Source organism: Diorhabda sublineata, chromosome 5 (genome assembly GCF_026230105.1).
Source record: "Diorhabda sublineata isolate icDioSubl1.1 chromosome 5, icDioSubl1.1, whole genome shotgun sequence".
Taxonomy (NCBI): Eukaryota; Metazoa; Arthropoda; class Insecta; order Coleoptera; family Chrysomelidae; genus Diorhabda; species Diorhabda sublineata.
The window spans coordinates 37,731,311-37,756,725 of NC_079478.1; the positions used below are offsets into that span (position 1 = coordinate 37,731,311).

General features: G+C 31.5%; 1 protein-coding gene across 1 annotated transcript in view; it reads right to left on the reverse strand.

Annotated features, from left to right (window-relative positions):
* LOC130444614 (MOXD1 homolog 2) overlaps nt 1–25,415 on the reverse strand; it is a 109,270-nt gene that overhangs the window by 64,056 nt on the left and 19,799 nt on the right. The window contains exon 2 of the mRNA XM_056779848.1: nt 5,633–5,920. Coding sequence (XP_056635826.1) covers nt 5,633–5,896 — 264 coding nt within the window. The 5' untranslated portion in view covers nt 5,897–5,920. The remainder of the gene's footprint in view (nt 1–5,632; nt 5,921–25,415) is intronic.

Genomic DNA, 25,415 nt, shown 5'->3' on the forward strand with positions numbered 1-25,415 from the left:
GTAATTCTGGTTCTTATTAGCAGAATTTGAGCCACAATTCTTGTTATTTGTGGCAAAATCAACTTGAGCGATGTTATTGAAACTTGTCGTTAAAAAATTTGAACTTTTTCCAACCTATTTCCTATTTTCAACACTAAATATTGTCTGGAGTTGACTATGAAGTAATTCTGGTTCTTATTAGCAGAATTTGAGCCACAATTCTTGTTATTTGTGGCAGAATCAACTTGAGCGATGTTATTGAAACTTGTCGTTAAAAAATTTGAACTTTTTCCAACCTATTTCCTATTTTGAACACTAAATACTGTCTGGAGTTGACTATAAAGTAATTCTGGTTCTTATTAGCAGAATTTGAGCCACAATTCTTGTTATATGTGGCAAAATCAACTTGAGTGATGTTATTGAAACTTGTCGTTAAACAATTTGAACTTTTTCCAACATATTTCCTATTTTGAACACTAAATACTGTCTGGAGTTGACTATAAAGTAATTCTGGTTCTTATTAGCAGAATTTGAGCCACAATTCTTGTTGTATGTGGCAAAATCAACTTGAGCGATGTTATTGAAACTTGTCGTTAAAAAATTTGAACTTTTTCCAACCTATTTCCTATTTTCAACACTAAATATTGTCTGGAGTTGACTATAAAGTAATTCTGGTTCTTATTAGCAGAATTTGAGCCACAATTCTTGTTATATGTGGCAAAATCAACTTGAGCGATGTTATTGAAACTTGTCGTTAAAAAATTTGAACTTTTTCCAACATATTTCCTATTTTGAACACTAAATACTGTCTGGAGTTGACTATAAAGTAATTCTGGTTCTTATTAGCAGAATTTGAGCCACAATTCTTGTTATATGTGGCAAAATCAACTTGAGCGATGTTATTGAAACTTGTCGTTAAAAAATTTGAACTTTTTCCAACCTATTTCCTATTTTCAACACTAAATATTGTCTGGAGTTGACTATAAAGTAATTCTGGTTCTTATTAGCAGAATTTGAGCCACAATTCTTGTTATATGTGGCAAAATCAACTTGAGTGATGTTATTGAAACTTGTCGTTAAACAATTTGAACTTTTTCCAACATATTTCCTATTTTGAACACTAAATACTGTCTGGAGTTGACTATAAAGTAATTCTGGTTCTTATTAGCAGAATTTGAGCCACAATTCTTGTTATATGTGGCAAAATCAACTTGAGCGATGTTATTGAAACTTGTCGTTAAGAAATTTGAACTTTTTCCAACCTATTTCCTATTTTCAACACTAAATATTGTCTGGAGTTGACTATAAAGTAATTCTGGTTCTTATTAGCAGAATTTGAGCCACAATTCTTGTTATTTGTGGCAGAATCAACTTGAGCGATGTTATTGAAACTTGTCGTTAAAAAATTTGAACTTTTTCCAACCTATTTCCTATTTTGAACACTAAATACTGTCTGGAGTTGACTATAAAGTAATTCTGGTTCTTATTAGCAGAATTTGAGCCACAATTCTTGTTATATGTGGCAAAATCAACTTGAGTGATGTTATTGAAACTTGTCGTTAAACAATTTGAACTTTTTCCAACATATTTCCTATTTTGAACACTAAATACTGTCTGGAGTTGACTATAAAGTAATTCTGGTTCTTATTAGCAGAATTTGAGCCACAATTCTTGTTATATGTGGCAAAATCAACTTGAGTGATGTTATTGAAACTTGTCGTTAAACAATTTGAACTTTTTCCAACATATTTCCTATTTTGAACACTAAATACTGTCTGGAGTTGACTATAAAGTAATTCTGGTTCTTATTAGCAGAATTTGAGCCACAATTCTTGTTGTATGTGGCAAAATCAACTTGAGCGATGTTATTGAAACTTGTCGTTAAAAAATTTGAACTTTTTCCAACCTATTTCCTATTTTCAACACTAAATATTGTCTGGAGTTGACTATAAAGTAATTCTGGTTCTTATTAGCAGAATTTGAGCCACAATTCTTGTTATATGTGGCAAAATCAACTTGAGCGATGTTATTGAAACTTGTCGTTAAAAAATTTGAACTTTTTCCAACCTATTTCCTATTTTCAACACTAAATATTGTCTGGAGTTGACTATAAAGTAATTCTGGTTCTTATTAGCAGAATTTGAGCCACAATTCTTGTTATATGTGGCAAAATCAACTTGAGTGATGTTATTGAAACTTGTCGTTAAACAATTTGAACTTTTTCCAACATATTTCCTATTTTGAACACTAAATACTGTCTGGAGTTGACTATGAAGTAATTCTGGTTCTTATTAGCAGAATTTGAGCCACAATTCTTGTTATATGTGGCAAAATCAACTTGAGCGATGTTATTGAAACTTGTCGTTAAGAAATTTGAACTTTTTCCAACCTATTTCCTATTTTCAACACTAAATATTGTCTGGAGTTGACTATAAAGTAATTCTGGTTCTTATTAGCAGAATTTGAGCCACAATTCTTGTTATATGTGGCAAAATCAACTTGAGCGATGTTATTGAAACTTGTCGTTAAAAAATTTGAACTTTTTCCAACATATTTCCTATTTTGAACACTAAATACTGTCTGGAGTTGACTATAAAGTAATTCTGGTTCTTATTAGCAGAATTTGAGCCACAATTCTTGTTATATGTGGCAAAATCAACTTGAGCGATGTTATTGAAACTTGTCGTTAAAAAATTTGAACTTTTTCCAACCTATTTCCTATTTTCAACACTAAATATTGTCTGGAGTTGACTATAAAGTAATTCTGGTTCTTATTAGCAGAATTTGAGCCACAATTCTTGTTATTTGTGGCAAAATCAACTTGAGCGATGTTATTGAAACTTGTCGTTAAAAAATTTGAACTTTTTCCAACCTATTTCCTATTTTCAACACTAAATATTGTCTGGAGTTGACTATGAAGTAATTCTGGTTCTTATTAGCAGAATTTGAGCCACAATTCTTGTTATTTGTGGCAGAATCAACTTGAGCGATGTTATTGAAACTTGTCGTTAAAAAATTTGAACTTTTTCCAACCTATTTCCTATTTTGAACACTAAATACTGTCTGGAGTTGACTATAAAGTAATTCTGGTTCTTATTAGCAGAATTTGAGCCACAATTCTTGTTATATGTGGCAAAATCAACTTGAGCGATGTTATTGAAACTTGTCGTTAAAAAATTTGAACTTTTTCCAACCTATTTCCTATTTTGAACACTAAATACTGTCTGGAGTTAACTATAAAGTAATTCTGGTTCTTATTAGCAGAATTTGAGCCACAATTCTTGTTATATGTGGCAAAATCAACTTGAGCGATGTTATTGAAACTTGTCGTTAAAAAATTTGAACTTTTTCCAACATATTTCCTATTTTGAACACTAAATACTGTCTGGAGTTGACTATAAAGTAATTCTGGTTCTTATTAGCAGAATTTGAGCCACAATTCTTGTTATATGTGGCAAAATCAACTTGAGCGATGTTATTGAAACTTGTCGTTAAAAAATTTGAACTTTTTCCAACCTATTTCCTATTTTCAACACTAAATATTGTCTGGAGTTGACTATAAAGTAATTCTGGTTCTTATTAGCAGAATTTGAGCCACAATTCTTGTTATATGTGGCAAAATCAACTTGAGCGATGTTATTGAAACTTGTCGTTGAAAAATTTGAACTTTTTCCAACATATTTCCTATTTTGAACACTAAATACTGTCTGGAGTTGACTATAAAGTAATTCTGGTTCTTATTAGCAGAATTTGAGCCACAATTCTTGTTATATGTGGCAAAATCAACTTGAGCGATGTTATTGAAACTTGTCGTTAAAAAATTTGAACTTTTTCCAACATATTTCCTATTTTGAACACTAAATACTGTCTGGAGTTGACTATAAAGTAATTCTGGTTCTTATTAGCAGAATTTGAGCCACAATTCTTGTTATATGTGGCAAAATCAACTTGAGCGATGTTATTGAAACTTGTCGTTAAAAAATTTGAACTTTTTCCAACCTATTTCCTATTTTCAACACTAAATATTGTCTGGAGTTGACTATAAAGTAATTCTGGTTCTTATTAGCAGAATTTGAGCCACAATTCTTGTTGTATGTGGCAAAATCAACTTGAACGATGTTATTGAAACTTGTCGTTAAACAATTTGAACTTTTTCCAACCTATTTCCTATTTTGAACACTAAATACTGTCTGGAGTTGACTATAAAGTAATTCTGGTTCTTATTAGCAGAATTTGAGCCACAATTCTTGTAATTTGTGGCAAAATCAACTTGAACGATGTTATTGAAACTTGTCGTTAAACAATTTGAACTTTTTCCAGCCTATTTCCTATTTTGAACACTAAATACTGTCTGGAGTTGACTATAAAGTAATTCTGGTTCTTATTAGAAGAAATTGAGCCTCTAATCTTGTACCATGTTCCTGAATGATCCTGAACATCCTTATAAAGACTTATCTTTACATGTTTCGTATTTTATTAAGAAATATTAACTAAAAAATATCGAGAATGTATATTTTTAGCAGGTAACGTTTATTTTTTACGAATGCAAACTCGTTTCGTACATAATAGCGTGTGTAAAAATTTATGAACGATCAAAATGTTGTCTTTTTAAACGTTTGGGTGTCATTGGATTTTAATGCCCATTACGTTCTTTATTTTTTATTCCATCAGTCGTTCGTCAGATTAAAGTCTTAAACGCATTCCATTGGACAACTGTAAACACATACTTAAAACCAACAGTATTCAAGAAAATATATAGAAAATAATGTTTTTATCTTGTTATAGGTGTTGTTTAACAAAATACTTGTTTGTTTTTGTATAAACTATATTTTTTTTTCAATAATAGTAATAATAATTTACCGTTGGAAAGTTTTTTTTCATCATTTCGAGTTGATATTAGCTTAAAACCGATTATAAACCAATATCACACATGGAATTAAAAGGAAAATATGAAAAACAATCGTTAAATTATTTATATTTCACCCGAAACAATAAAAAACGCATCACGTGATATTTATAAATACGATAATTCCAGTTTGTAAAGTCCCATGATTGATCCATTTCATGTTTTACCTCTATTAGTATTTTTTACATCGAAATGCTTTCATTTTAATAAATAGTAGTAGTTTCATACAAATCACAAAATATTTTATCTGATCAACCTTATAAATTATATTCGTATCAAAGTTTAAATTAGAATTTGGAACGGATCTAAATCCATACACGATAATTGTGTATATACCTCGTAAAATCTGTATCAAAATTAGTTTCGGTACCAAGCGAAAGATGTCACTAAAATCAAACTAATAATTTTTAATTAATTCGACAAATAAGGGGGTTGTTTTGCACCTCGTTGGAAAGGATTTTAAGTCCTCTATTCAGCAATATGACATTTTTTGAATTTGGTGCAAACATAAATGGAAAAATTAGATACCAAATATCAGTCAAAAAGCTAAATAGTAGACTGCTGTCATTTAGGTATTCAAAGTTACTATACAATTGCACCAAATTCAGTAAACTTTATATCGATGAATAGAGGACAAAAATCCCTTTCCAACAAGGTACCACACGACCCACTTTCTAATAATTCAGATTTAGGGGGATGATATTTCCATACTGTGATCGAATTTATTAAATGATTATTGTATCTTACCTGGAAATGAACTTGTTTGTGGTCGACCCAACCGATGACCATATCGGAGCCGGCCATTCTACCGTCTTTTGAGAACCCGAATCCGACGTATCCCATCGTTTTTACTTGTAATTCGAAAGTGATTTCTAAAGGACTCGGTCCTAAAGACCAAAGTAACCGGTAATCGGGATTCAGATACACCGAATGAGCCCATCGAGCGCTGTACGATAAATTTACTAAACACAACACTAAAAACACCACAACTAACTTTAAAAACAGTTCCATTGTTTTATATCAAAATGGCATTTCCTGAAACAAACGAATGCGTATTAATATCAATTTATCTTTATAAAATGTCGTTTCTTTATTTATTTTAGAGACATACGGTATAGAAAATTGAAAATTAGTTCCTCAAATACCGATTGTAGATTATAAAAACCTTTGTAGACAATTTTGTTTGATATACCATAGAAAAAAATTTTTTATTACACCAGATTAACTTGCTACAACTGAATATTAAATTATAAAACGTAATAGACGAGTAAAATGTACCTGCTTGTGAAGGTGTTTGGTTTAAACACGATACCAGACATAAACTGAGTCCTTTTTGTACACCAATCGTTTCTATTTTCTTTAGAAAACGAAATTTCAAAGCAAAATAATAAGAAATCTCCCGTTTCGTTCGTTTCCACAGTAAAATATACCTGCCTGTAAAGGTGTTTGGTTCAAACATGATACCAGACGTGTACTGAGTCCTTTATGTACACCAATCGTTTTTATTTTCAGTAGAAAACGAAATTTCAAAGCAAAATAATGAGAAATCTCCCATTTCGTTCGTTTCCAGAGTAAAATGTACCTGCCTGTAAAGGCGTTTGGATTAAACATGATACCAGACGTGTACTGAGTACTTTTTGTACCCCAATCGTTTTTATTTTCAGTAGAAAACGAAATTTCGAAGCAAAATAATGAGAAATCTTCTATTTTGTTCGTTTCCACAGTAAAAGGTACCTGCCTGTAAAGGCGTTTGGTTTAAACATGATACCAGACATGAACTGAGTCCTTTTTGTACACCAATCGTTTTTATTTTCTCTAGAAAACGAAATTTCAAAGTAAAATAATTAGAAATCTTCTATTTTGTACCCTTCTACAGTAAAACGTACCTGCCTGTAAAGGCGTTTGGTTTAAACACGATACCAGACATAAACTGAGTCCTTTTTGTACACCAATCGTTTCTATTTTCTTTAGAAAACGAAATTTCAAAGCAAAATAATAAGAAATCTCCCGTTTCGTTCGTTTCCACAGTAAAATATACCTGCCTGTAAAGGTGTTTGGTTCAAACATGATACCAGACGTGTACTGAGTCCTTTATGTACACCAATCGTTTTTATTTTCAGTAGAAAACGAAATTTCAAAGCAAAATAATGAGAAATCTCCCATTTCGTTCGTTTCCAGAGTGAAATGTACCTGCCTGTAAAGGCGTTTGGATTAAACATGATACCAGACGTGTACTGAGTACTTTTTGTACCCCAATCGTTTTTATTTTCAGTAGAAAACGAAATTTCGAAGCAAAATAATGAGAAATCTTCTATTTTGTTCGTTTCCACAGTAAAAGGTACCTGCCTGTAAAGGCGTTTGGTTTAAACATGATACCAGACATGAACTGAGTCCTTTTTGTACACCAATCGTTTCTATTTTCTTTAGAAAACGAAATTTCAAAGCAAAATAATAAGAAATCTCCCGTTTCGTTCGTTTCCACAGTAAAATATACCTGCCTGTAAAGGTGTTTGGTTTAAACATGATACCAGACATGAACTGAGTCCTTTTTGTACACCAATCGTTTTTATTTTCAGTAGAAAACGAAATTTCAAAGCAACATAATGAGAAATCTTCTATTTTGTTCGTTTCCAGAGTAAAATGTACCTGCCTGTGAAGGCGTTTGGTTTAAACATGATACCAGACATGAACTGAGTCCTTTTTGTACACCAATCGTTTTTATTTTCAGTAGAAAACGAAATTTCAAAGCAACATAATGAGAAATCTTCTATTTTGTTCGTTTCCAGAGTAAAATGTACCTGCCTGTGAAGGCGTTTGGTTTAAACATGATACCAGACATGAACTGAGTCCTTTTTGTACACCAATCGTTTTTATTTTCAGTAGAAAACGAAATTTCAAAGCAACATAATGAGAAATCTTCTATTTTGTTCGTTTCCAGAGTAAAATGTACCTGCCTGTAAACGCGTTTGGTTTAAACATGATACCAGACGTGTACTGAGTCCTTTTTGTACACAAATCGTTTTTATTTTCAGTAGAAAACGCAATTTCAAAGCAAAATATTGAGAAATCTCCCATTTCGTTCGTTTCCAGAGTAAAATGTACCTGCCTGTAAACGCGTTTGGTTTAAACATGATAGCAGACGTGTACTGAGTGCTTTTTGTACATACTGAACGTCCTGCAAAGTTCCTGTTGTATTTAAAAGACATCGCTGATTGATGTGGTGGGCAAAATCGTCTCTACAATGTTAATAATTGATGAGCAGTAGCTAGGAAATATTGAGACGCAATTCACGGTCTTAACATGACTCTAAGCATTAAAAGAAAAAGATCAGACGAAGAGTCGTTGCAGGAAGATCTAAAATACATCGCTATGAGAAAATTTCTGTTTAAAACGAACCAATCAACGATTTTATTAGTTAGAAATTACTCATTATAATTCCGTATCCATCTACGTATTCTAATTTCTTGGTAGATTACAAGAAGGTAATTTTTACCCTCGCACGAAGCCCCTCCTTTCCTCCTAGTTATATTTCTTAATACGTTTCTCGTTACACTGTGTGAAATCCGTTGAATTATCGTCCATTTTCGATACAATGCTTCAATGAAAACCGTTTTATATGGGCAGAATATTTTATAGATTGCTTGTATATACTACACAAAGAAGAATTCCATCTCGAGAGACTATTAAAGATATTTAACACGTTAATAAATTTTCATTGTTATGTTGATTTCGAAATATTAATGGTTCTCTAGATACCCGGCGTTATAATTATTAGAAAGTGAAATATATCGTAATATCAATCAGAATTGAACACACTTCACCAAGAAACAAGGTAAAAGATATACATTTCTATTATTTTTTCTCTGGAAGTGATACCATTATAGTCATAGTAAATCGAAATGTCCACATTCACCTTCCAATACGTTGGATTAAAACTGGAACTTTCCCTAAATTCATTTATAGAAATGAATTGGTTTAAACATGATACCAGACGTGTACTGAGTCTTTTTTGTACTCCCATCGTTTCTATTTCCTGTAGAAAATAAAATTTCAAAGCGAAACAAAGAGAAATATTCTATTTCGTTCCCTTCCAGATTGAAACGTGGCTGTCTGTAAAGGCGTTTGGTTTAAACATGATACCAGACGTGTACTGAGTCTTTTTTGTACTCCCATCGTTTCTATTTCCTGTAGAAAATAAAATTTCAAAGCGAAACAAAGAGAAATCTTCTATTTCGTTCCCTTCCAGATTGAAACGTGGCTGCCTGTAAAGGTGTTTGGTTTAAACATGATACCAGACGTGTACTGAGTCCTTTTTGTACCCCAATCGTTTTTATTTTCTCTAGAAAACGAAATTTCGAAGGGAAATAATGAGAAATCTTCTATTTTGTTTGCTTCCACAGTAAAATGGACATGCTTGTAGAGGCGTTTGGTTCAAACATGATACCAGACGTGTACTGAGTCCTTTTTGTACCCCAATCGTTTTTATTTTCTCTAGAAAACGAAATTTCGAAGGGTAATAATGAGAAATCTTCTATTTTGTTTGCTTCCACAGTAAAATGGACATGCTTGTAGAGGCGTTTGGTTCAAACATGATACCAGACGTGTACTGAGTCCTTTTTGTACCCCAATCGTTTTTATTTTCTCTAGAAAACGAAATTTCGAAGGGAAATAATGAGAAATCTTCTATTTTGTTTGCTTCCACAGTAAAATGGACATGCTTGTAGAGGCGTTTGGTTCAAACATGATACCAGACGTGTACTGAGTCCTTTTTGTACCCCAATCGTTTTTATTTTCTCTAGAAAACGAAATTTCGAAGGGTAATAATGAGAAATCTTCTATTTTGTTTGCTTCCACAGTAAAATGGACATGCTTGTAGAGGCGTTTGGTTCAAACATGATACCAGACGTGTACTGAGTCCTTTTTGTACCCCAATCGTTTTTATTTTCTCTAGAAAACGAAATTTCGAAGGGAAATAATGAGAAATCTTCTATTTTGTTTGCTTCCACAGTAAAATGGACATGCTTGTAGAGGCGTTTGGTTCAAACATGATACCAGACGTGTACTGAGTCCTTTTTGTACCTCAATCGTTATTATTTCCTGTAGAAAACGAAATTCCAAAGCGAAACAAAGAGAAATCTTCTATTTCGTTCCCTTCCAGATTGAAACGTGGCTGTCTGTAAAGGCGTTTGGTTTAAACATGATACCAGACGTGTACTAAGTCTTTTTTATACATTAATCGTTTCTATTTTCTCTAGAAAACGAAATTTCAAAACAAAATAAAGAGAAATTTTCTATTTCGTTCGTTTCCAGGCGTAGCGCTCTGGAGGTTGAATGTCCTCTGCGCAATACAATCTAGATCTAGCGTCTTCTGGGTATCATTCAAATGAAAGAGAGCCAGAAGTGTGTGTAGTTGTACCACTAAGACCACACGATGCGTCCAATCATACCAGCGATCAACGTTGGAAGTTTCGGTATCATCATTTGGTACCGGCTTCACTTCTCCTAAAACATACCTAAAACAGCAGTCGTTTTGGGTAGTATCTAAATAAAAAACGGTTTTTCAGAAAATCACTTAATTCTCTTTTCCCATGACCGTTCTCTCCCACCAAATAACCTATAACTCACGTAAATCTGCTTTTTATAATAATACAAAATGTTGTACGATATTTCCAAAATCGTTAGACATTTTGAACATCTTAAAAATTCGTTTTCTCTATTATTATTACACCAAATTTAGAAAACTTATTATCGATGAATAGAGGACTAAAATCCCTTTCCAACAAGGTACCACACGACCCCCCTTCTATTTCAAAACGTCCCCAATGGGGAGTTCATAATTCAAAGGGGGAGATTTGGTTGAAATTCGTCTTCATTAAAGTTCTCTAAAAGGCTCATCCAAATATCTTGGGTTCAGCGTAGCTATCTCATAGTCGAAAAACTGCAAATTACATCGTCGGTAATTACTGCGAGATCCAAGATTATGAGCAAGCCTCACAGTTTGGAATTAGAACCTTAGAAAACACTTGGAGATTTAGTGAATAGTGCAAAGTACATATTTTTCTACGTAGAGGTTTCTTAATGGATTAAAGCTCCCTTATGGATTTAGATCGAGGTTACCGGTACTAAATTAACCTCACCTGGAGGCACGATGTTAATCATACAAATTTTACAGTTAGAAATGATTTTTAACGACATTTTTCTCGATAGGTGGATTGGAAAACAACTCACAGTTTGGTATTACAACTTTAGAAAACACTTGGAAATTTAGTGAATAGTGCAAAGTACAGATTTTTCTACGTAGAGGTTTCTTAATGGATTAAAGCTCCCTTATGGATTTAGATCGAGGTTACCGGTACTAAATTAACCTCACCTGGAGGCACGATGTTAATCATACAAATTTTACAGTTAGAAATGATTTTTAACGACATTTTTCTCGATAGGTGGATTGGAAAACAACTCACAGTTTGGTATTACAACTTTAGAAAACACTTGGAGATTTAGTAAGGTGCTAAATCAACCTCACCTGGACCTGGAGGCAGATGTTTTAGTTCTAAGAACATCGACTTTTAATTATGAAATACAATTTTTACATCTTTTAGTAGGTTCGAAAGTCTATAAATCGTTGTTTTTAGAATTAAAAAACTTTGAAATTATTCACAATCATATTTATACGTATTTTTTGAAATGTATCTACTTGATTCGATAGATTTTTTGATCTTGTACCTTGTGGAATGGTTATTTTAGGTTTTTAGAGTAGTTCGACTGGTCAAAGTTTTTTATACAAATGGAAATATGTCTGGTAAACTATGTAGAAAAGTTTTTATACAAGTTACATAATAGAATTATTAAAATAAACATATTGAGTTATCTACGCTATTAATTGACATAAAATTGATTATTGTACACAAATAATCTGTCGATTCGTACTACTACTAAACAAATAATGATACAACTCCCACAAATTCCCAAACAATTGCCAATACCATGCAATTTGCTCTATGCATATATATATTTATTGGCGATGTTTCCATTTTGATAAATTCATTGTTAACCAAAAGCTTGGAAAATGAAATAGACGGGGATTGAAAATTTGTTTGTTTTTCCGCGGTAGACGAAAAAAAAAATCTCAAACTAGCAGAATATTCTCGTTATAGAGAAGGTAAATCAATCCCTGGTATTTGAACAGCATTTTTGTTATTCTCTGTATTAATTTCTAGCTGTATAACGAGGTTTGTTTTTGAAATGAGGAAATTGCTACTAAATCAGCGACGAAATTTTCATTTCCATGTAAAAAATACGCGGGAATCCTTATGATTTGCAAACAAATGATAAGTAATTGGATTTAGTAACCACTTCAGTTAACAAATCGTTGAAATTTAGACGGAATAAGATTCTATATAATATACAGGGTCAATCTAGAAAGTACAATAAGACAATTAAAAGAAATCTGCAGTTTAATATGACATAATGAGGTGGATTTACACCGAAAACTGAATAAAATAATTAGTTTTCAAAGTGAGTAAACTATGAAACAAATTTAATATGAAATTAACCAGGAAGTTGCACACTAAACATCATAGGAAGGTCAACAAGATTTTTGAAGATTAATTTATCAATAAAACTTAGTTATGGTGATTTTATACCAATAGAATTGAAAAAAAAACTCTTTGTAGGCTTGAAGCGTAAAGATTCGCTTTCTCAGAGATTATGAAACTAGTTTTGAATCTAATAGATGTGAATAAAAGTATAAAAAATTGTTTCTACGTATTTTTATCTAAACAAACAAACCCCAACAGTTTTTTCCTATAAAGACTGTGCAGACGATATTTAAATGGATGGTATCTTCTTCGATATCATCCAGGAAGTAGAAAGAGGTTGAAGTCTACGAAATGGGTTCGAATTTAGATGAAACCAAAGTGATTTCAGTCACATGAAACACTGAAAATATGTGAAAACTATACGTAGAGATGAGGAAAATTAGGCGTTGGACATCTATGTAATAAACACGCATTCAGAATATCTCAAAGAAAGTCTCAACAATCATCGTTATGTAAAAATAAACAGCAACAACTCTCCAGGACTGCAGCTCTCGAATTTTCAAGTTCCAAATGTGTTTTTTCACCTTATATCTCAAAAAAAGTCACAACAACCCTCATGGTGTGTCAATAAACGACAACAACCCCTCATATTTTAGTCTAAAATTGCTGTAAGTCAGTCAGGGATTGAGATTTCGTATTTATAAGTATCTGACGTGTCTACAGACTTTTTCGTGACTAATTTTTCGAAAAAAACCGAATTTTCTATGGGTAACGATATAAAACAGATTGAATTCTTGTATTTTAATAACATTTATTTTGAAATTTCGATATTAGATCGTTTTTTAAAACTTATTTGAGTACGTTATGTAAAAATAAACAGCAACAACTCTCCAGGACTGTAGCTCTCGAATTTTCAAGTTTTAAATGTGTTTTTTTACCTTATATCTCAAAAAAAGGTACAACAACCCTCATGGTGTGTCAATAAACGACAACAACCCCTCATATTTTAGTCTAAAATTGCTGTAAGTCAGTCAGGGATTGAGATTTCGTATTTATAAGTATCTGACGTGTCTACAGACTTTTTCGTGACTAATTTTTTTGAAAAAACCGAATTTTCTATGGGTAACGATATAAAACAGATTGAATTCTTGTATTTTGAAAACATTTATTTTGAAATTTCGATATTATATCGTTTTTTAGAACTTATTAGAGTACGTTATGTAAAAATAAACAGCAACAACTCTCCAGGACTGCAGCTCTCGAATTTTCAAGTTCCAAATGTGTTTTTTTACCTTATATCTCAAAAAAAGGTACAACAACCCTCGTGGTGTGTAAATAAACAACGACAGCCCCTCATATTTTATTCTAAATCCGCTGTAAGTCAGTCAGGGATTAAGATTTTGGATTTATAAGTATCTGACGTGTCTACAGACTTTTTCGTGACTAATTTTTCGAAAAAAACCGAATTTTCTATGGGTAACGATATAAAACAGATTGAATTCTTGTATTTTAATAACATTTATTTTGAAATTTCGATATTAGATCGTTTTTTAAAACTTATTTGAGTACGTTATGTAAAAATAAACAGCAACAACTCTCCAGGACTGCAGCTCTCGAATTTTCAAGTTCCAAATGTGTTTTTTCACCTTATATCTCAAAAAAAGTCACAACAACCCTCATGGTGTGTCAATAAACGACAACAACCCCTCATATTTTAGTCTAAAATTGCTGTAAGTCAGTCAGGGATTGAGATTTCGTATTTATAAGTATCTGACGTGTCTACAGACTTTTTCGTGACTAATTTTTCGAAAAAAACCGAATTTTCTATGGGTAACGATATAAAACAGATTGAATTCTTGTATTTTAATAACATTTATTTTGAAATTTCGATATTAGATCGTTTTTTAAAACTTATTTGAGTACGTTATGTAAAAATAAACAGCAACAACTCTCCAGGACTGTAGCTCTCGAATTTTCAAGTTTTAAATGTGTTTTTTTACCTTATATCTCAAAAAAAGGTACAACAACCCTCATGGTGTGTCAATAAACGACAACAACCCCTCATATTTTAGTCTAAAATTGCTGTAAGTCAGTCAGGGATTGAGATTTCGTATTTATAAGTATCTGACGTGTCTACAGACTTTTTCGTGACTAATTTTTTTGAAAAAACCGAATTTTCTATGGGTAACGATATAAAACAGATTGAATTCTTGTATTTTGAAAACATTTATTTTGAAATTTCGATATTATATCGTTTTTTAGAACTTATTAGAGTACGTTATGTAAAAATAAACAGCAACAACTCTCCAGGACTGCAGCTCTCGAATTTTCAAGTTCCAAATGTGTTTTTTTACCTTATATCTCAAAAAAAGGTACAACAACCCTCGTGGTGTGTAAATAAACAACGACAGCCCCTCATATTTTATTCTAAATCCGCTGTAAGTCAGTCAGGGATTAAGATTTTGGATTTATAAGTATCTGACGTGTCTACAGACTTTTTCGTGACTAATTTTTCGAAAAAAACCGAATTTTCTATGGGTAACGATATAAAACAGATTGAATTCTTGTATTTTAATAACATTTATTTTGAAATTTCGATATTAGATCGTTTTTTAAAACTTATTTGAGTACGTTATGTAAAAATAAACAGCAACAACCCTCCAGGACTGTAGATCTCGAATTTTCAAGTTTCAAATGTGTTTTTTTACCTTATATCTCGAAAAAAGGCACAACAACTCTCATGGTGTATCAATAAACAACAACAACCCCTCATATTTTAGTCTAAATCCGCTGTAAGTCAGTCGGGGATTGAGATTTCGTATCTATAAGTATCTGACGTGTCTACAGACTTTTTCGTGACTAATTTTTTTGAAAAAACCGAATTTTCTATGGGTAACGATATAAAACAGATTGAATTCTTGTATTTTGAAAACATTTAATTTGAAATTTCGATATTATATCGTTTTTTAGAACTTATTAGAGTACGTTATGTAAAAATAAACAGCAACAACTCTCCAGGACTGCAGCTCTCGAATTTTCAAGTTCCAAATGTGTTTTTTTACCTTATATCTCAAAAAAAGTCACAACAACCCTCATGGTGTGTCAATAAACGACAACAACCCCTCATATTTTAGTCTAAATCCGCTGTAAGTCAGTCGGGGATTGAGATTTCGTATTTATAAGTATCTGACGTGTCTACAGACTTTTTCGTGATTAATTTTTTTGAAAAAACCGAATTTTCTATGGGTAACGATATAAAACAGATTGAACTCTTGTATTTTGAAAACATTTAATTTGAAATTTCGATATTATATCGTTTTTTAGAACTTATTAGAGTACGTTATGTAAAAATAAACAGCAACAACTCTCCAGGACTGCAGCTCTCGAATTTTCAAGTTCCAAATGTGTTTTTTTACCTTATATCTCAAAAAAAGTCACAAAAACCCTCATGGTGTGTCAATAAACGACAACAACCCTTCATATTTTAGTCTAAATCCGCTGTAAGTCAGTCGGGGATTGAGATTTCGTATTTATAAGTATCTGACGTGTCTACAGACTTTTTCGTGACTAATTTTTTTGAAAAAACCGAATTTTCTATGGGTAACGATATAAAACAGATTGAATTCTTGTATTTTGAAAACATTTAATTTGAAATTTCGATATTATATCGTTTTTTAGAACTTATTAGAGTACGTTATGTAAAAATAAACAGCAACAACTCTCCAGGACTGCAGCTCTCGAATTTTCAAGTTCCAAATGTGTTTTTTTACCTTATATCTCAAAAAAAGTCACAACAATCCTCATGGTGTGTCAATAAACGACAACAACCCCTCATATTTTAGTCTAAAATTGCTGTAAGTCAGTCAGGGATTGAGATTTCGTATTTATAAGTATCTGACGTGTCTACAGACTTTTTCGTGACTAATTTTTTTGAAAAAACCGAATTTTCTATGGGTAACGATATAAAACAGATTGAATTCTTGTATTTTGAAAACATTTAATTTGAAATTTCGATATTATATCGTTTTTTAGAACTTATTAGAGTACGTTATGTAAAAATAAACAGCAACAACTCTCCAGGACTGCAGCTCTCGAATTTTCAAGTTCCAAATGTGTTTTTTTACCTTATATTTCGAAAAAAGGCACAACAACCCTCATGGTGTGTAATTAAACAAAAACAACCCCTCATATTTTAGTCTAAATCCGCTGTAAGTCAGTCAGGGATTGAGATTTCGTATTTATAAGTATCTGACGTGTCTACAGACTTTTTCGTGACTAATTTTTTTGAAAAAACCGAATTTTCTATGGGTAACGATATAAAACAGATTGAATTCTTGTATTTTGATAACATTTATTTTGAAATTTCGATATTATATCGTTTTTTAGAACTTATTAGAGTACGTTATGTAAAAATAAACAGCAACAACTGTCCAGAACTGCAGCTCTCGAATTTTCAAGTTCCAAATGTGTTTTTTTACCTTATATCTCGAAAAAAGGCACAACAACCCTCATGGTGTGTCAATAAACAACAACAACCCCTCATATTTTAGTCTAAATCCGCTGTAAGTAAGTCAGGGATTAAGATTTTGGATTTATAAGTATCTGACGTGTCTACAGACTTTTTCGTGACTAATTTTTTTGAAAAAACCGAATTTTCTATGGGTAACGATATAAAACAGATTGAATTCTTGTATTTTGATAACAGTTATTTTGAAATTTCGATATTATATCGTTTTTTAGAACTTATTAGAGTACGTTATGTAAAAATAACCAGCAACAACTGTCCAGAACTGCAGCTCTCGAATTTTCAAGTTCCAAATGTGTTTTTTTACCTTATATCTCGAAAAAAGGCACAACAACCCTCATGGTGTGTAATTAAACAAAAACAACCCCTCATATTTTATTCTAAATCCGCTGTAAGTCAGTCAGGGATTGAGATTTCGTATTTATAAGTATCTGACGTGTCTACAGACTTTTTCGTGACTAATTTTTCGAAAAAAACCGAATTTTCTATGGGTAACGATATAAAACAGATTGAACTCTTGTATTTTGAAAACATTTAATTTGAAATTTCGATATTATATCGTTTTTTAGAACTTATTAGAGTACGTTATGTAAAAATAAACAGCAACAACTCTCCAGGACTGCAGCTCTCGAATTTTCAAGTTCCAAATGTGTTTTTTTACCTTATATCTCAAAAAAAGTCACAACAACCCTCATGGTGTGTCAATAAACGACAACAACCCCTCATATTTTAGTCTAAATCCGCTGTAAGTCAGTCGGGGATTGAGATTTCGTATTTATAAGTATCTGACGTGTCTACAGACTTTTTCGTGACTAATTTTTTTGAAAAAACCGAATTTTCTATGGGTAACGATATAAAACAGATTGAATTCTTGTATTTTGAAAACATTTATTTTGAAATTTCGATATTAGATCGTTTTTTAATACTTGTTGTTTGAGTACTTTGCTTTTTTTTTACATTTTGGTGTCTTTGATTGTGTCTGTTGAAGATTTATGTTTGTGTTATAGCCACCCACTTGACGTCCTGGACAGGTTTAGTGTCTTAAACGCTATTATCTTCCATAAAGGTGTCCCGTGGACAACTATCTATAAAATTGATGGGGTATTGGACGGAAAATGCGGGTAGGTATACAAGGATTCTTTGTTTTGTCGTTTAGCAGATGATTTAAAGCACAAAATACACCGTATTGTGGGTGTATGCTTACGAGTTTCAAACATTCTTTTTTTTCACTAACTAATATAAACTGTAAATAAAAAAAATACTGGATTTTGATAACCGATTTTCTTTATTTTAATTACTTTTTGATATCTTATTTATAAACCAGTTCCAAAATCATTTTCTCAAGATATTTCGGTTTACTTTTTTACCTTTCGGTCTTTCTAGAGCTTTTTTAAGCTCACAATACACCTTATTCTCAAATTTTCTAACTATATAAAATTTTAATAAGTCTCCTTGATTGATAAAAGCAAATTTTTGTCTTTTCCGTTGTCATATTAAAACGTTGACGTGTCTTTCAGCCTTTACATCTTTTTTTTTTGCTTTTTTTCTTTGCTTTTTTTGAAGATAAGTCTGACGCGCGTTTCGACGAGACTGAGAACTGTTCATACAACCACTACACCAAGTCTAGCGGCTTCAGATGTTGTTTAAGGCAAAAAAAATAAATATTGTAGACAACTAGCTTACTAATTGATTAAAATATTGTCCGGAAAGGATCGTACGACATCTTTTTATTTATAAATATTTTAGTTTGGTAATTAATGATTTTACAAATTTTATTTTCGATATTTTTGTTCTGCATCGTATTTGACGCTACCAAGTTTTTTGTACCGTGAATAAATTAACGGAATTAGTTTTTTTAATTATATTAAAGAACCTGTAGTGAAATCAAAGTATTCGATTTTCGCCTTTAAGAACCTCTAGACGAAATCCGTTCGAAACAATACCCAAAATGATTAGACAATATTTAAATCAAAACTACAACGAGATAATATCTGATTTGTGGGCATTTTTTTAATATAATCATACAATCATTATATTAAATGTAACCATTATAGTGGCCTTGGTAAATTGAAATGAAAAAAAACAAGATAGAAATGACCTTCAGGGGCGGTGCAAGAAATATTCTCCACGTACTATATTCTGAAATCGATATAAATTATTTCGAAATTATTTTTTTTCAAACGCTCCGTATAAAAACAGACGAAATCGATATTAATTATTTCGAAATTATTTTTTTTTCAAACGCTCCGTATAAAAACAGTCGAAATCGATATTAATTATTTCGAAATTATTTTTTTTCAAACGCTCCGTATAAACAGACGAAATCGATATTAATTATTTCGAAATTATTTTTTTTCAAACGCTCCGTATAAAAACAGACGAAATCGATATTAATTATTTCGAAATTATTTTTTTTCAAACGCTCCGTATAAAAACAGACGAAATCGATATTAATTATTTCGAAATTATTTTTTTTTCAAACGCTCCGTATAAAAACAGTCGAAATCGATATTAATTATTTCGAAATTATTTTTTTTCAAACGCTCCGTATAAAAACAGTCGAAATCGATATTAATTATTTCGAAATTATTTTTTTTCAAACGCTCCGTATAAAAACAGACGAAATCGATATTAATTATTTCGAAATTATTTTTTTTTCAAACGCTCCGTATAAAAACAGTCGAAATCGATATTAATTATTTCGAAATTATTTTTTTTCAAACGCTCCGTATAAAAACAGACGAAATCGATATTAATTATTTCGAAATTATTTTTTTTTCAAACGCTCCGTATAAAAACAGTCGAAATCGATATTAATTATTTCGAAATTATTTTTTTTCAAACGCTCCGTATAAAAACAGTCGAAATCGATATTAATTATTTCGAAATTATTTTTTTTCAAACGCTCCGTATAAAAACAGTCGAAATCGATATTAATTATTTCGAAATTATTTTTTTTCAAACGCTCCGTATAAACAGACGAAATCGATATTAATTATTTCGAAATTATTTTTTTTTCAAACGCTCCGTATAAAAACAGTCGAAATCGATATTAATTATTTCGAAATTATTTTTTTTCAAACGCTCCGTATAAAAACAGTCGAAATCGATATTAATTATTTCGAAATTATTTTTTTTCAAACGCTCCGTATAAACAGACGAAATCGATATTAATTATTTCGAAATTATTTTTTTTCGAACGCTCCGTATAAAAACAGACGAAATCGATATTAATTATTTGGAAATTATTTTTTTTCAAACGCTCCGTATAAAAACAGACGAAATCGATATAAATTATTTGGAAATTATTTTTTTTTCAAACGCTGCGTATAAAAACAGACGAAATCGATATTAATTATTTGGAAATTATTTTTTTTCGAACGCTCCGTATAAAAACAGACGAAATCGATATTAATTATTTCGAAATTATTTTTTTTCAAACGCTCCGTATAAAAACAGTCGAAATCGATATTAATTATTTCGAAATTATTTTTTTTCAAACGCTCCGTATAAAAACAGTCGAAATCGATATTAATTATTTCGAAATTATTTTTTTTCAAACGCTCCGTATAAACAGACGAAATCGATATTAATTATTTCGAAATTATTTTTTTTCGAACGCTCCGTATAAAAACAGACGAAATCGATATTAATTATTTGGAAATTATTTTTTTTCAAACGCTCCGTATAAAAACAGACGAAATCGATATAAATTATTTGGAAATTATTTTTTTTTCAAACGCTGCGTATAAAAACAGACGAAATCGATATTAATTATTTCGAAATTATTTTTTTTCAAACGCTCCGTATAAAAACAGACGAAATCGATATTAATTATTTGGAAATTATTTTTTTTCGAACGCTCCGTATAAAAACAGACGAAATCGATATTAATTATTTCGAAATTATTTTTTTTAAACGCTCTGTATAAACTATGAAGGTTATAGTATTAAATAGTATTAAATTGCAGACTTGAGAATACGAGGGGTTTTAGAAAAGTATGTGTTTCTATTTTTTGAAATTACACAAAGACTGTTTTAAAATATAAATTGATCGATTTTTGTTTTTTATTAGTTAATTATAAGTTAATCTTAGATACTTTACATCAGTTTTTGCGTTATCAAAGTTTTATTTTGCAAGTAAACAAAGCTGAATCATCATCATTCGGTATTTACATTCAATGCAAAGTAATTGATTATTTCGGTGTGTTTGCTGGTCGAGAAAACCGTCAATTTTTGATTCTTTTGGTATGCAGAAGCACAAAATTTTCGGTAAAATCCAATACTAAAATTACCTGTCGCAAATTATGCCGTATCTTTTTGGAAAAGAAACTTTTTTAATAGATTCAAAATTCTGACTCTATTTTCCTTATTCATCTTTGAATTTGACTAATTTATAAGCACGGTTCAGAATTAGTTGAGGGCTCAATAGTTTACAATGAGAAAAAAATGCACAATCATTTGCTAATCGAAATCAAATCGAATAATTTGAAGGCATATTTACTGGAAAGTGTATAATTTTGTTAATCATTGTAGTTTCCTTTTTGTATATTGAAATTTTAGTTTATTTGTATCTTTATTCGGGTATTTTTATGTTTATTTTTTAGTTTTTACAATATTACAACGAATTGTATCCATTTTTTGACAATACAACATTTCATTTTCTTGTTCTAATAAAGTATTGGTTGTCGCGGGCCGTATCCGGCCCGCGGGATTTATTTTATATACCCCTCGTTCAATAAAACGTTGCCATATCGCTCGTATTGTTGTTAATCTCGTGATTCGTTTCGGTTTACCTTTTTTTTTCCACTATTTTTAATAAAATCTCTAACAATGGAATTCTTTGGCACATTAAAATTCTTTATTTGGATTTGATACATTGAATAGGGACGGTTTTTGGCTTAGGCGTTTCCTAAATGCCCGGAAAATGTGCAAATAATAACCCGGTTCTCCGATTCCATTAGTAAAATCACAACAAGTGGATTTTTTTTTGTATGAATGCCTCTCTTTCAAAAGCTGAAAGTCATTCGGCAAAATCAAATTTTATAGTCAGGGGGTTTGTGAGTGAATTTTAAATCTTTTAGCGAATCCAATCCGGAAAATTAGTTAAAAACGATGATTCGAAATGGTATTTCATATTTTATTTCATTTTTTTAATTAAAACGAATGTTTCAAATAGCTACAAACAACTCAAATAGCACTAGTATGTCAGATTTGACGTTTTTCATCAATTTGGTAACATTCGGTTGAAATAGAAATTTCCCAAATTCCAAAATTCCAAAATGCTTTCGTTAAAAGTTGAATCATCAACTTAGATTCGTCTTAACCGTGATTATTCTTTATATATCTAGGATTTCTTTTAGATTCGACCTCGACCAACTTTTCGAATCAATCGATAAAAGTTCTCAGACTATAAACACCGTGACGGGTCACATTAAAGCATTCGCTTTGTTCTTGGAGCCCTAATGGAATTGATTCATACAAAATTTGTTGTTCCGTTGCATAATGAAAATGAAAAACGGTTTTTCATAATAGATTTTGACAGAACGCGTCAATGTTATCTGATAAAACGTACGATTTCATACATCCACTAATGAATTTTGATAACAAATAGGTAACTAAATAGAGATTCAGGACCCCGAGACGAAAGTAACCTGGTCCAATGTCCCATTTTTCCAAAAGGAATTGCTGAGCTGCAAATTCGTGGCATCGGCACTCAATAAGTCGTGCGACTGACACACAGATGGAGCTGCGATTGTCGAAACGTGGCATCGAGGCACAGTCGATGAAAAACGACGACGTGTTAATGATTCAGAGCAGTATTTGGAAACTTTAAATGTAATAAATCAGATTTTTTGCATCGATATGTGACCATAGATCTATTAGTTCACTACGATATCAAAACCATCATGATTTGAGTGGACTGCAGTCGGTGAACTACGTTCTAACCGTCCGAAGACATAATAATCAACTGGGGAGGTTGTAACTTTAGTATTTTGGGGTGCTAACGAGATATTTGTTTTCTAAAAGAAAAAAACTGAAGGTTAGTTGATAATTTCAAACTTTTTTAACGTTTTTTTGCACTTTAAACTTTGTTTACAAATAATATTTTTGAAAATCTATCTCCAATTTTAAAATAATTTTATTTCCATATTATAAATTTGTAATATCGAAATAGAAACTTTTTAAATCGATTCCGACTGGGGGTGGGTGTATATATACACATATTTATTTATTAAATATTTGATATTCCACTGAATAAAGTATAAGTCGAAAATATGCATACTTATATTACATAATATGTCTTTTCATGTTTCACCCAGGTTCACATATCTTGAGTTATATTAAATTTTGAAGCTTTTATTCTCAATTTAAGCTACAGCTTGATATAGCTGCTAGTCATAAAGGCCCTCGGTGACAATAAAAACAAAATAAACATGCGAATTCTTTTCCGAACTGCTTTATATACCTACCAAATCAAAAACCGGAATGGGACGCTACATAAAGTTATTTATTTCCTACTTTGTACATTTTTAGAATATGTAAGTTACCGAAATTTGTATATACACTTTTATCGAAGATGTTTTAACAAGTTTTTTATCAACTGCCGATATTTTCTCTTCATAATCAAGTCTGCGAACAGAAAATAATCCGAGGGGGCTAAATCTGCCGAATATGTAACTAGTTTTCGTCGTTTTAATCCAAATTCTGTTGTTTTGTTTGATTTTTTTTTTGCTAAAACTTTCGCCGTTGATAATTTTTCCTTTTTCAATGAAAATTATCCCAAAAAACCGATCCTATAACCTTGTTAGCAGACAGAACAGTCTTCGTCTTCTTTAGAACCGTTTTTTTCTTTTCAGAGCTTTACTTTGATTGTTTTTTTGTATTCGACTGTGAAATGATGGATCCACGTTTCATCCATGATTAAGTGGAAACACCCATATCGCTCACAGCTTTCTGATGCCCAAAATTTTCACCTCATTTGATTAATCACTGCGTTGTTGGACTCCGTAGATCGTTCAGTCTCGTTTAAACGCTGCTACCCAACATTTTACCGTTGATAATGAAGAAGAAGTCCCACCCAGAGTAGAATCTAGGCTAAAACCTTTCAAATAAAACTGCCAAGCAAATATTCAACAGCTTTGAGTCTTCAAACTAGAAAAACACATACATATGGTAGCTACCACGATATTTAGTTGAAGCTAGTCACTTTTAGGAGTATTTTCGTGGTTATAAAACATTTTTAAGACCATCCAGTGGATTTCATTCAACATTTCTTGAGTCACCACCTCATTTGATTAATCACTGCGTTGTTGGACTCCGTAGATCGTACAGTCTCGTTTAAACGCTGCTACCCAACATTTTACCGTTGATAATGAATAAGAAGTCCCACCCAGAGTAGAATCTAGGCTAAAACCTTTCAAATAAAACTGCCAAGCAAATATTCAACAGCTTTGAGTCTTCAAACTAGAAAAACACATACATATGGTAGCTACCACGATATTTAGTTGAAGCTAGTCACTTTTAGGAGTATTTTCGTGGTTATAAAACATTTTTAAGACCATCCAGTGGATTTCATTCAACATTTCTTGAGTCACCACCTCATTTGATTAATCACTGCGTTGTTGGACTCCCTAGATCGTACAGTCTCGTTTAAACGCTGCTACCCAACATTTTACCGTTGATAATGAAGAAGAAGTCCCACCCAGAGTAGAATCTAGGCTAAAACCTTTCAAATAAAACTGCCAAGCAAATATTCAACAGCTTTGAGTCTTCAAACTAGAAAAACACATACATATGGTAGCTACCACGATATTTAGTTGAAGCTAGTCACTTTTAGGAGTATTTTCGTGGTTATAAAACATTTTTAAGACCATCCAGTGGATTTCATTCAACATTTCTTGAGTCACCACCTCATTTGATTAATCACTGCGTTGTTGGACTCCCTAGATCGTACAGTCTCGTTTAAACGCTGCTACCCAACATTTTACCGTTGATAATGAAGAAGAAGTCCCACCCAAAGTAGAATCTAGTTCAGGTTTCATATTATTTAGGCTAAAACCTTTCAAATAAAACTGCCAAGCAAATATTTAACAGCTTTGAGTCTTCAAACTAGAAAAACACATACATATGGTAGCTACCACGATATTTAATTGAAGCTAGACACTTTTAGGAGTATATTCGTGATTATAAAACGCAGTGACTCAACATTTCTTGAGTCACCACCTCATTTGATCGACCGCTGCGTTGTTGGACTCCGTAGATCGTACAGTCTCGTTTAAACTTCGCTACCCGACATTTTACTGGTTGGGCAAACGCTGGGTGGCATCTTCGTACCACAAAAATCGTTACATAGAATCGTCCAAGTTATTATGATAAAATTCTTCAAAATTTTATTTCTAGATATAAATGTTTGGAATATTATACACATTGATTTAAAAATAAGGTTAGAAGACATACGCCGTGAA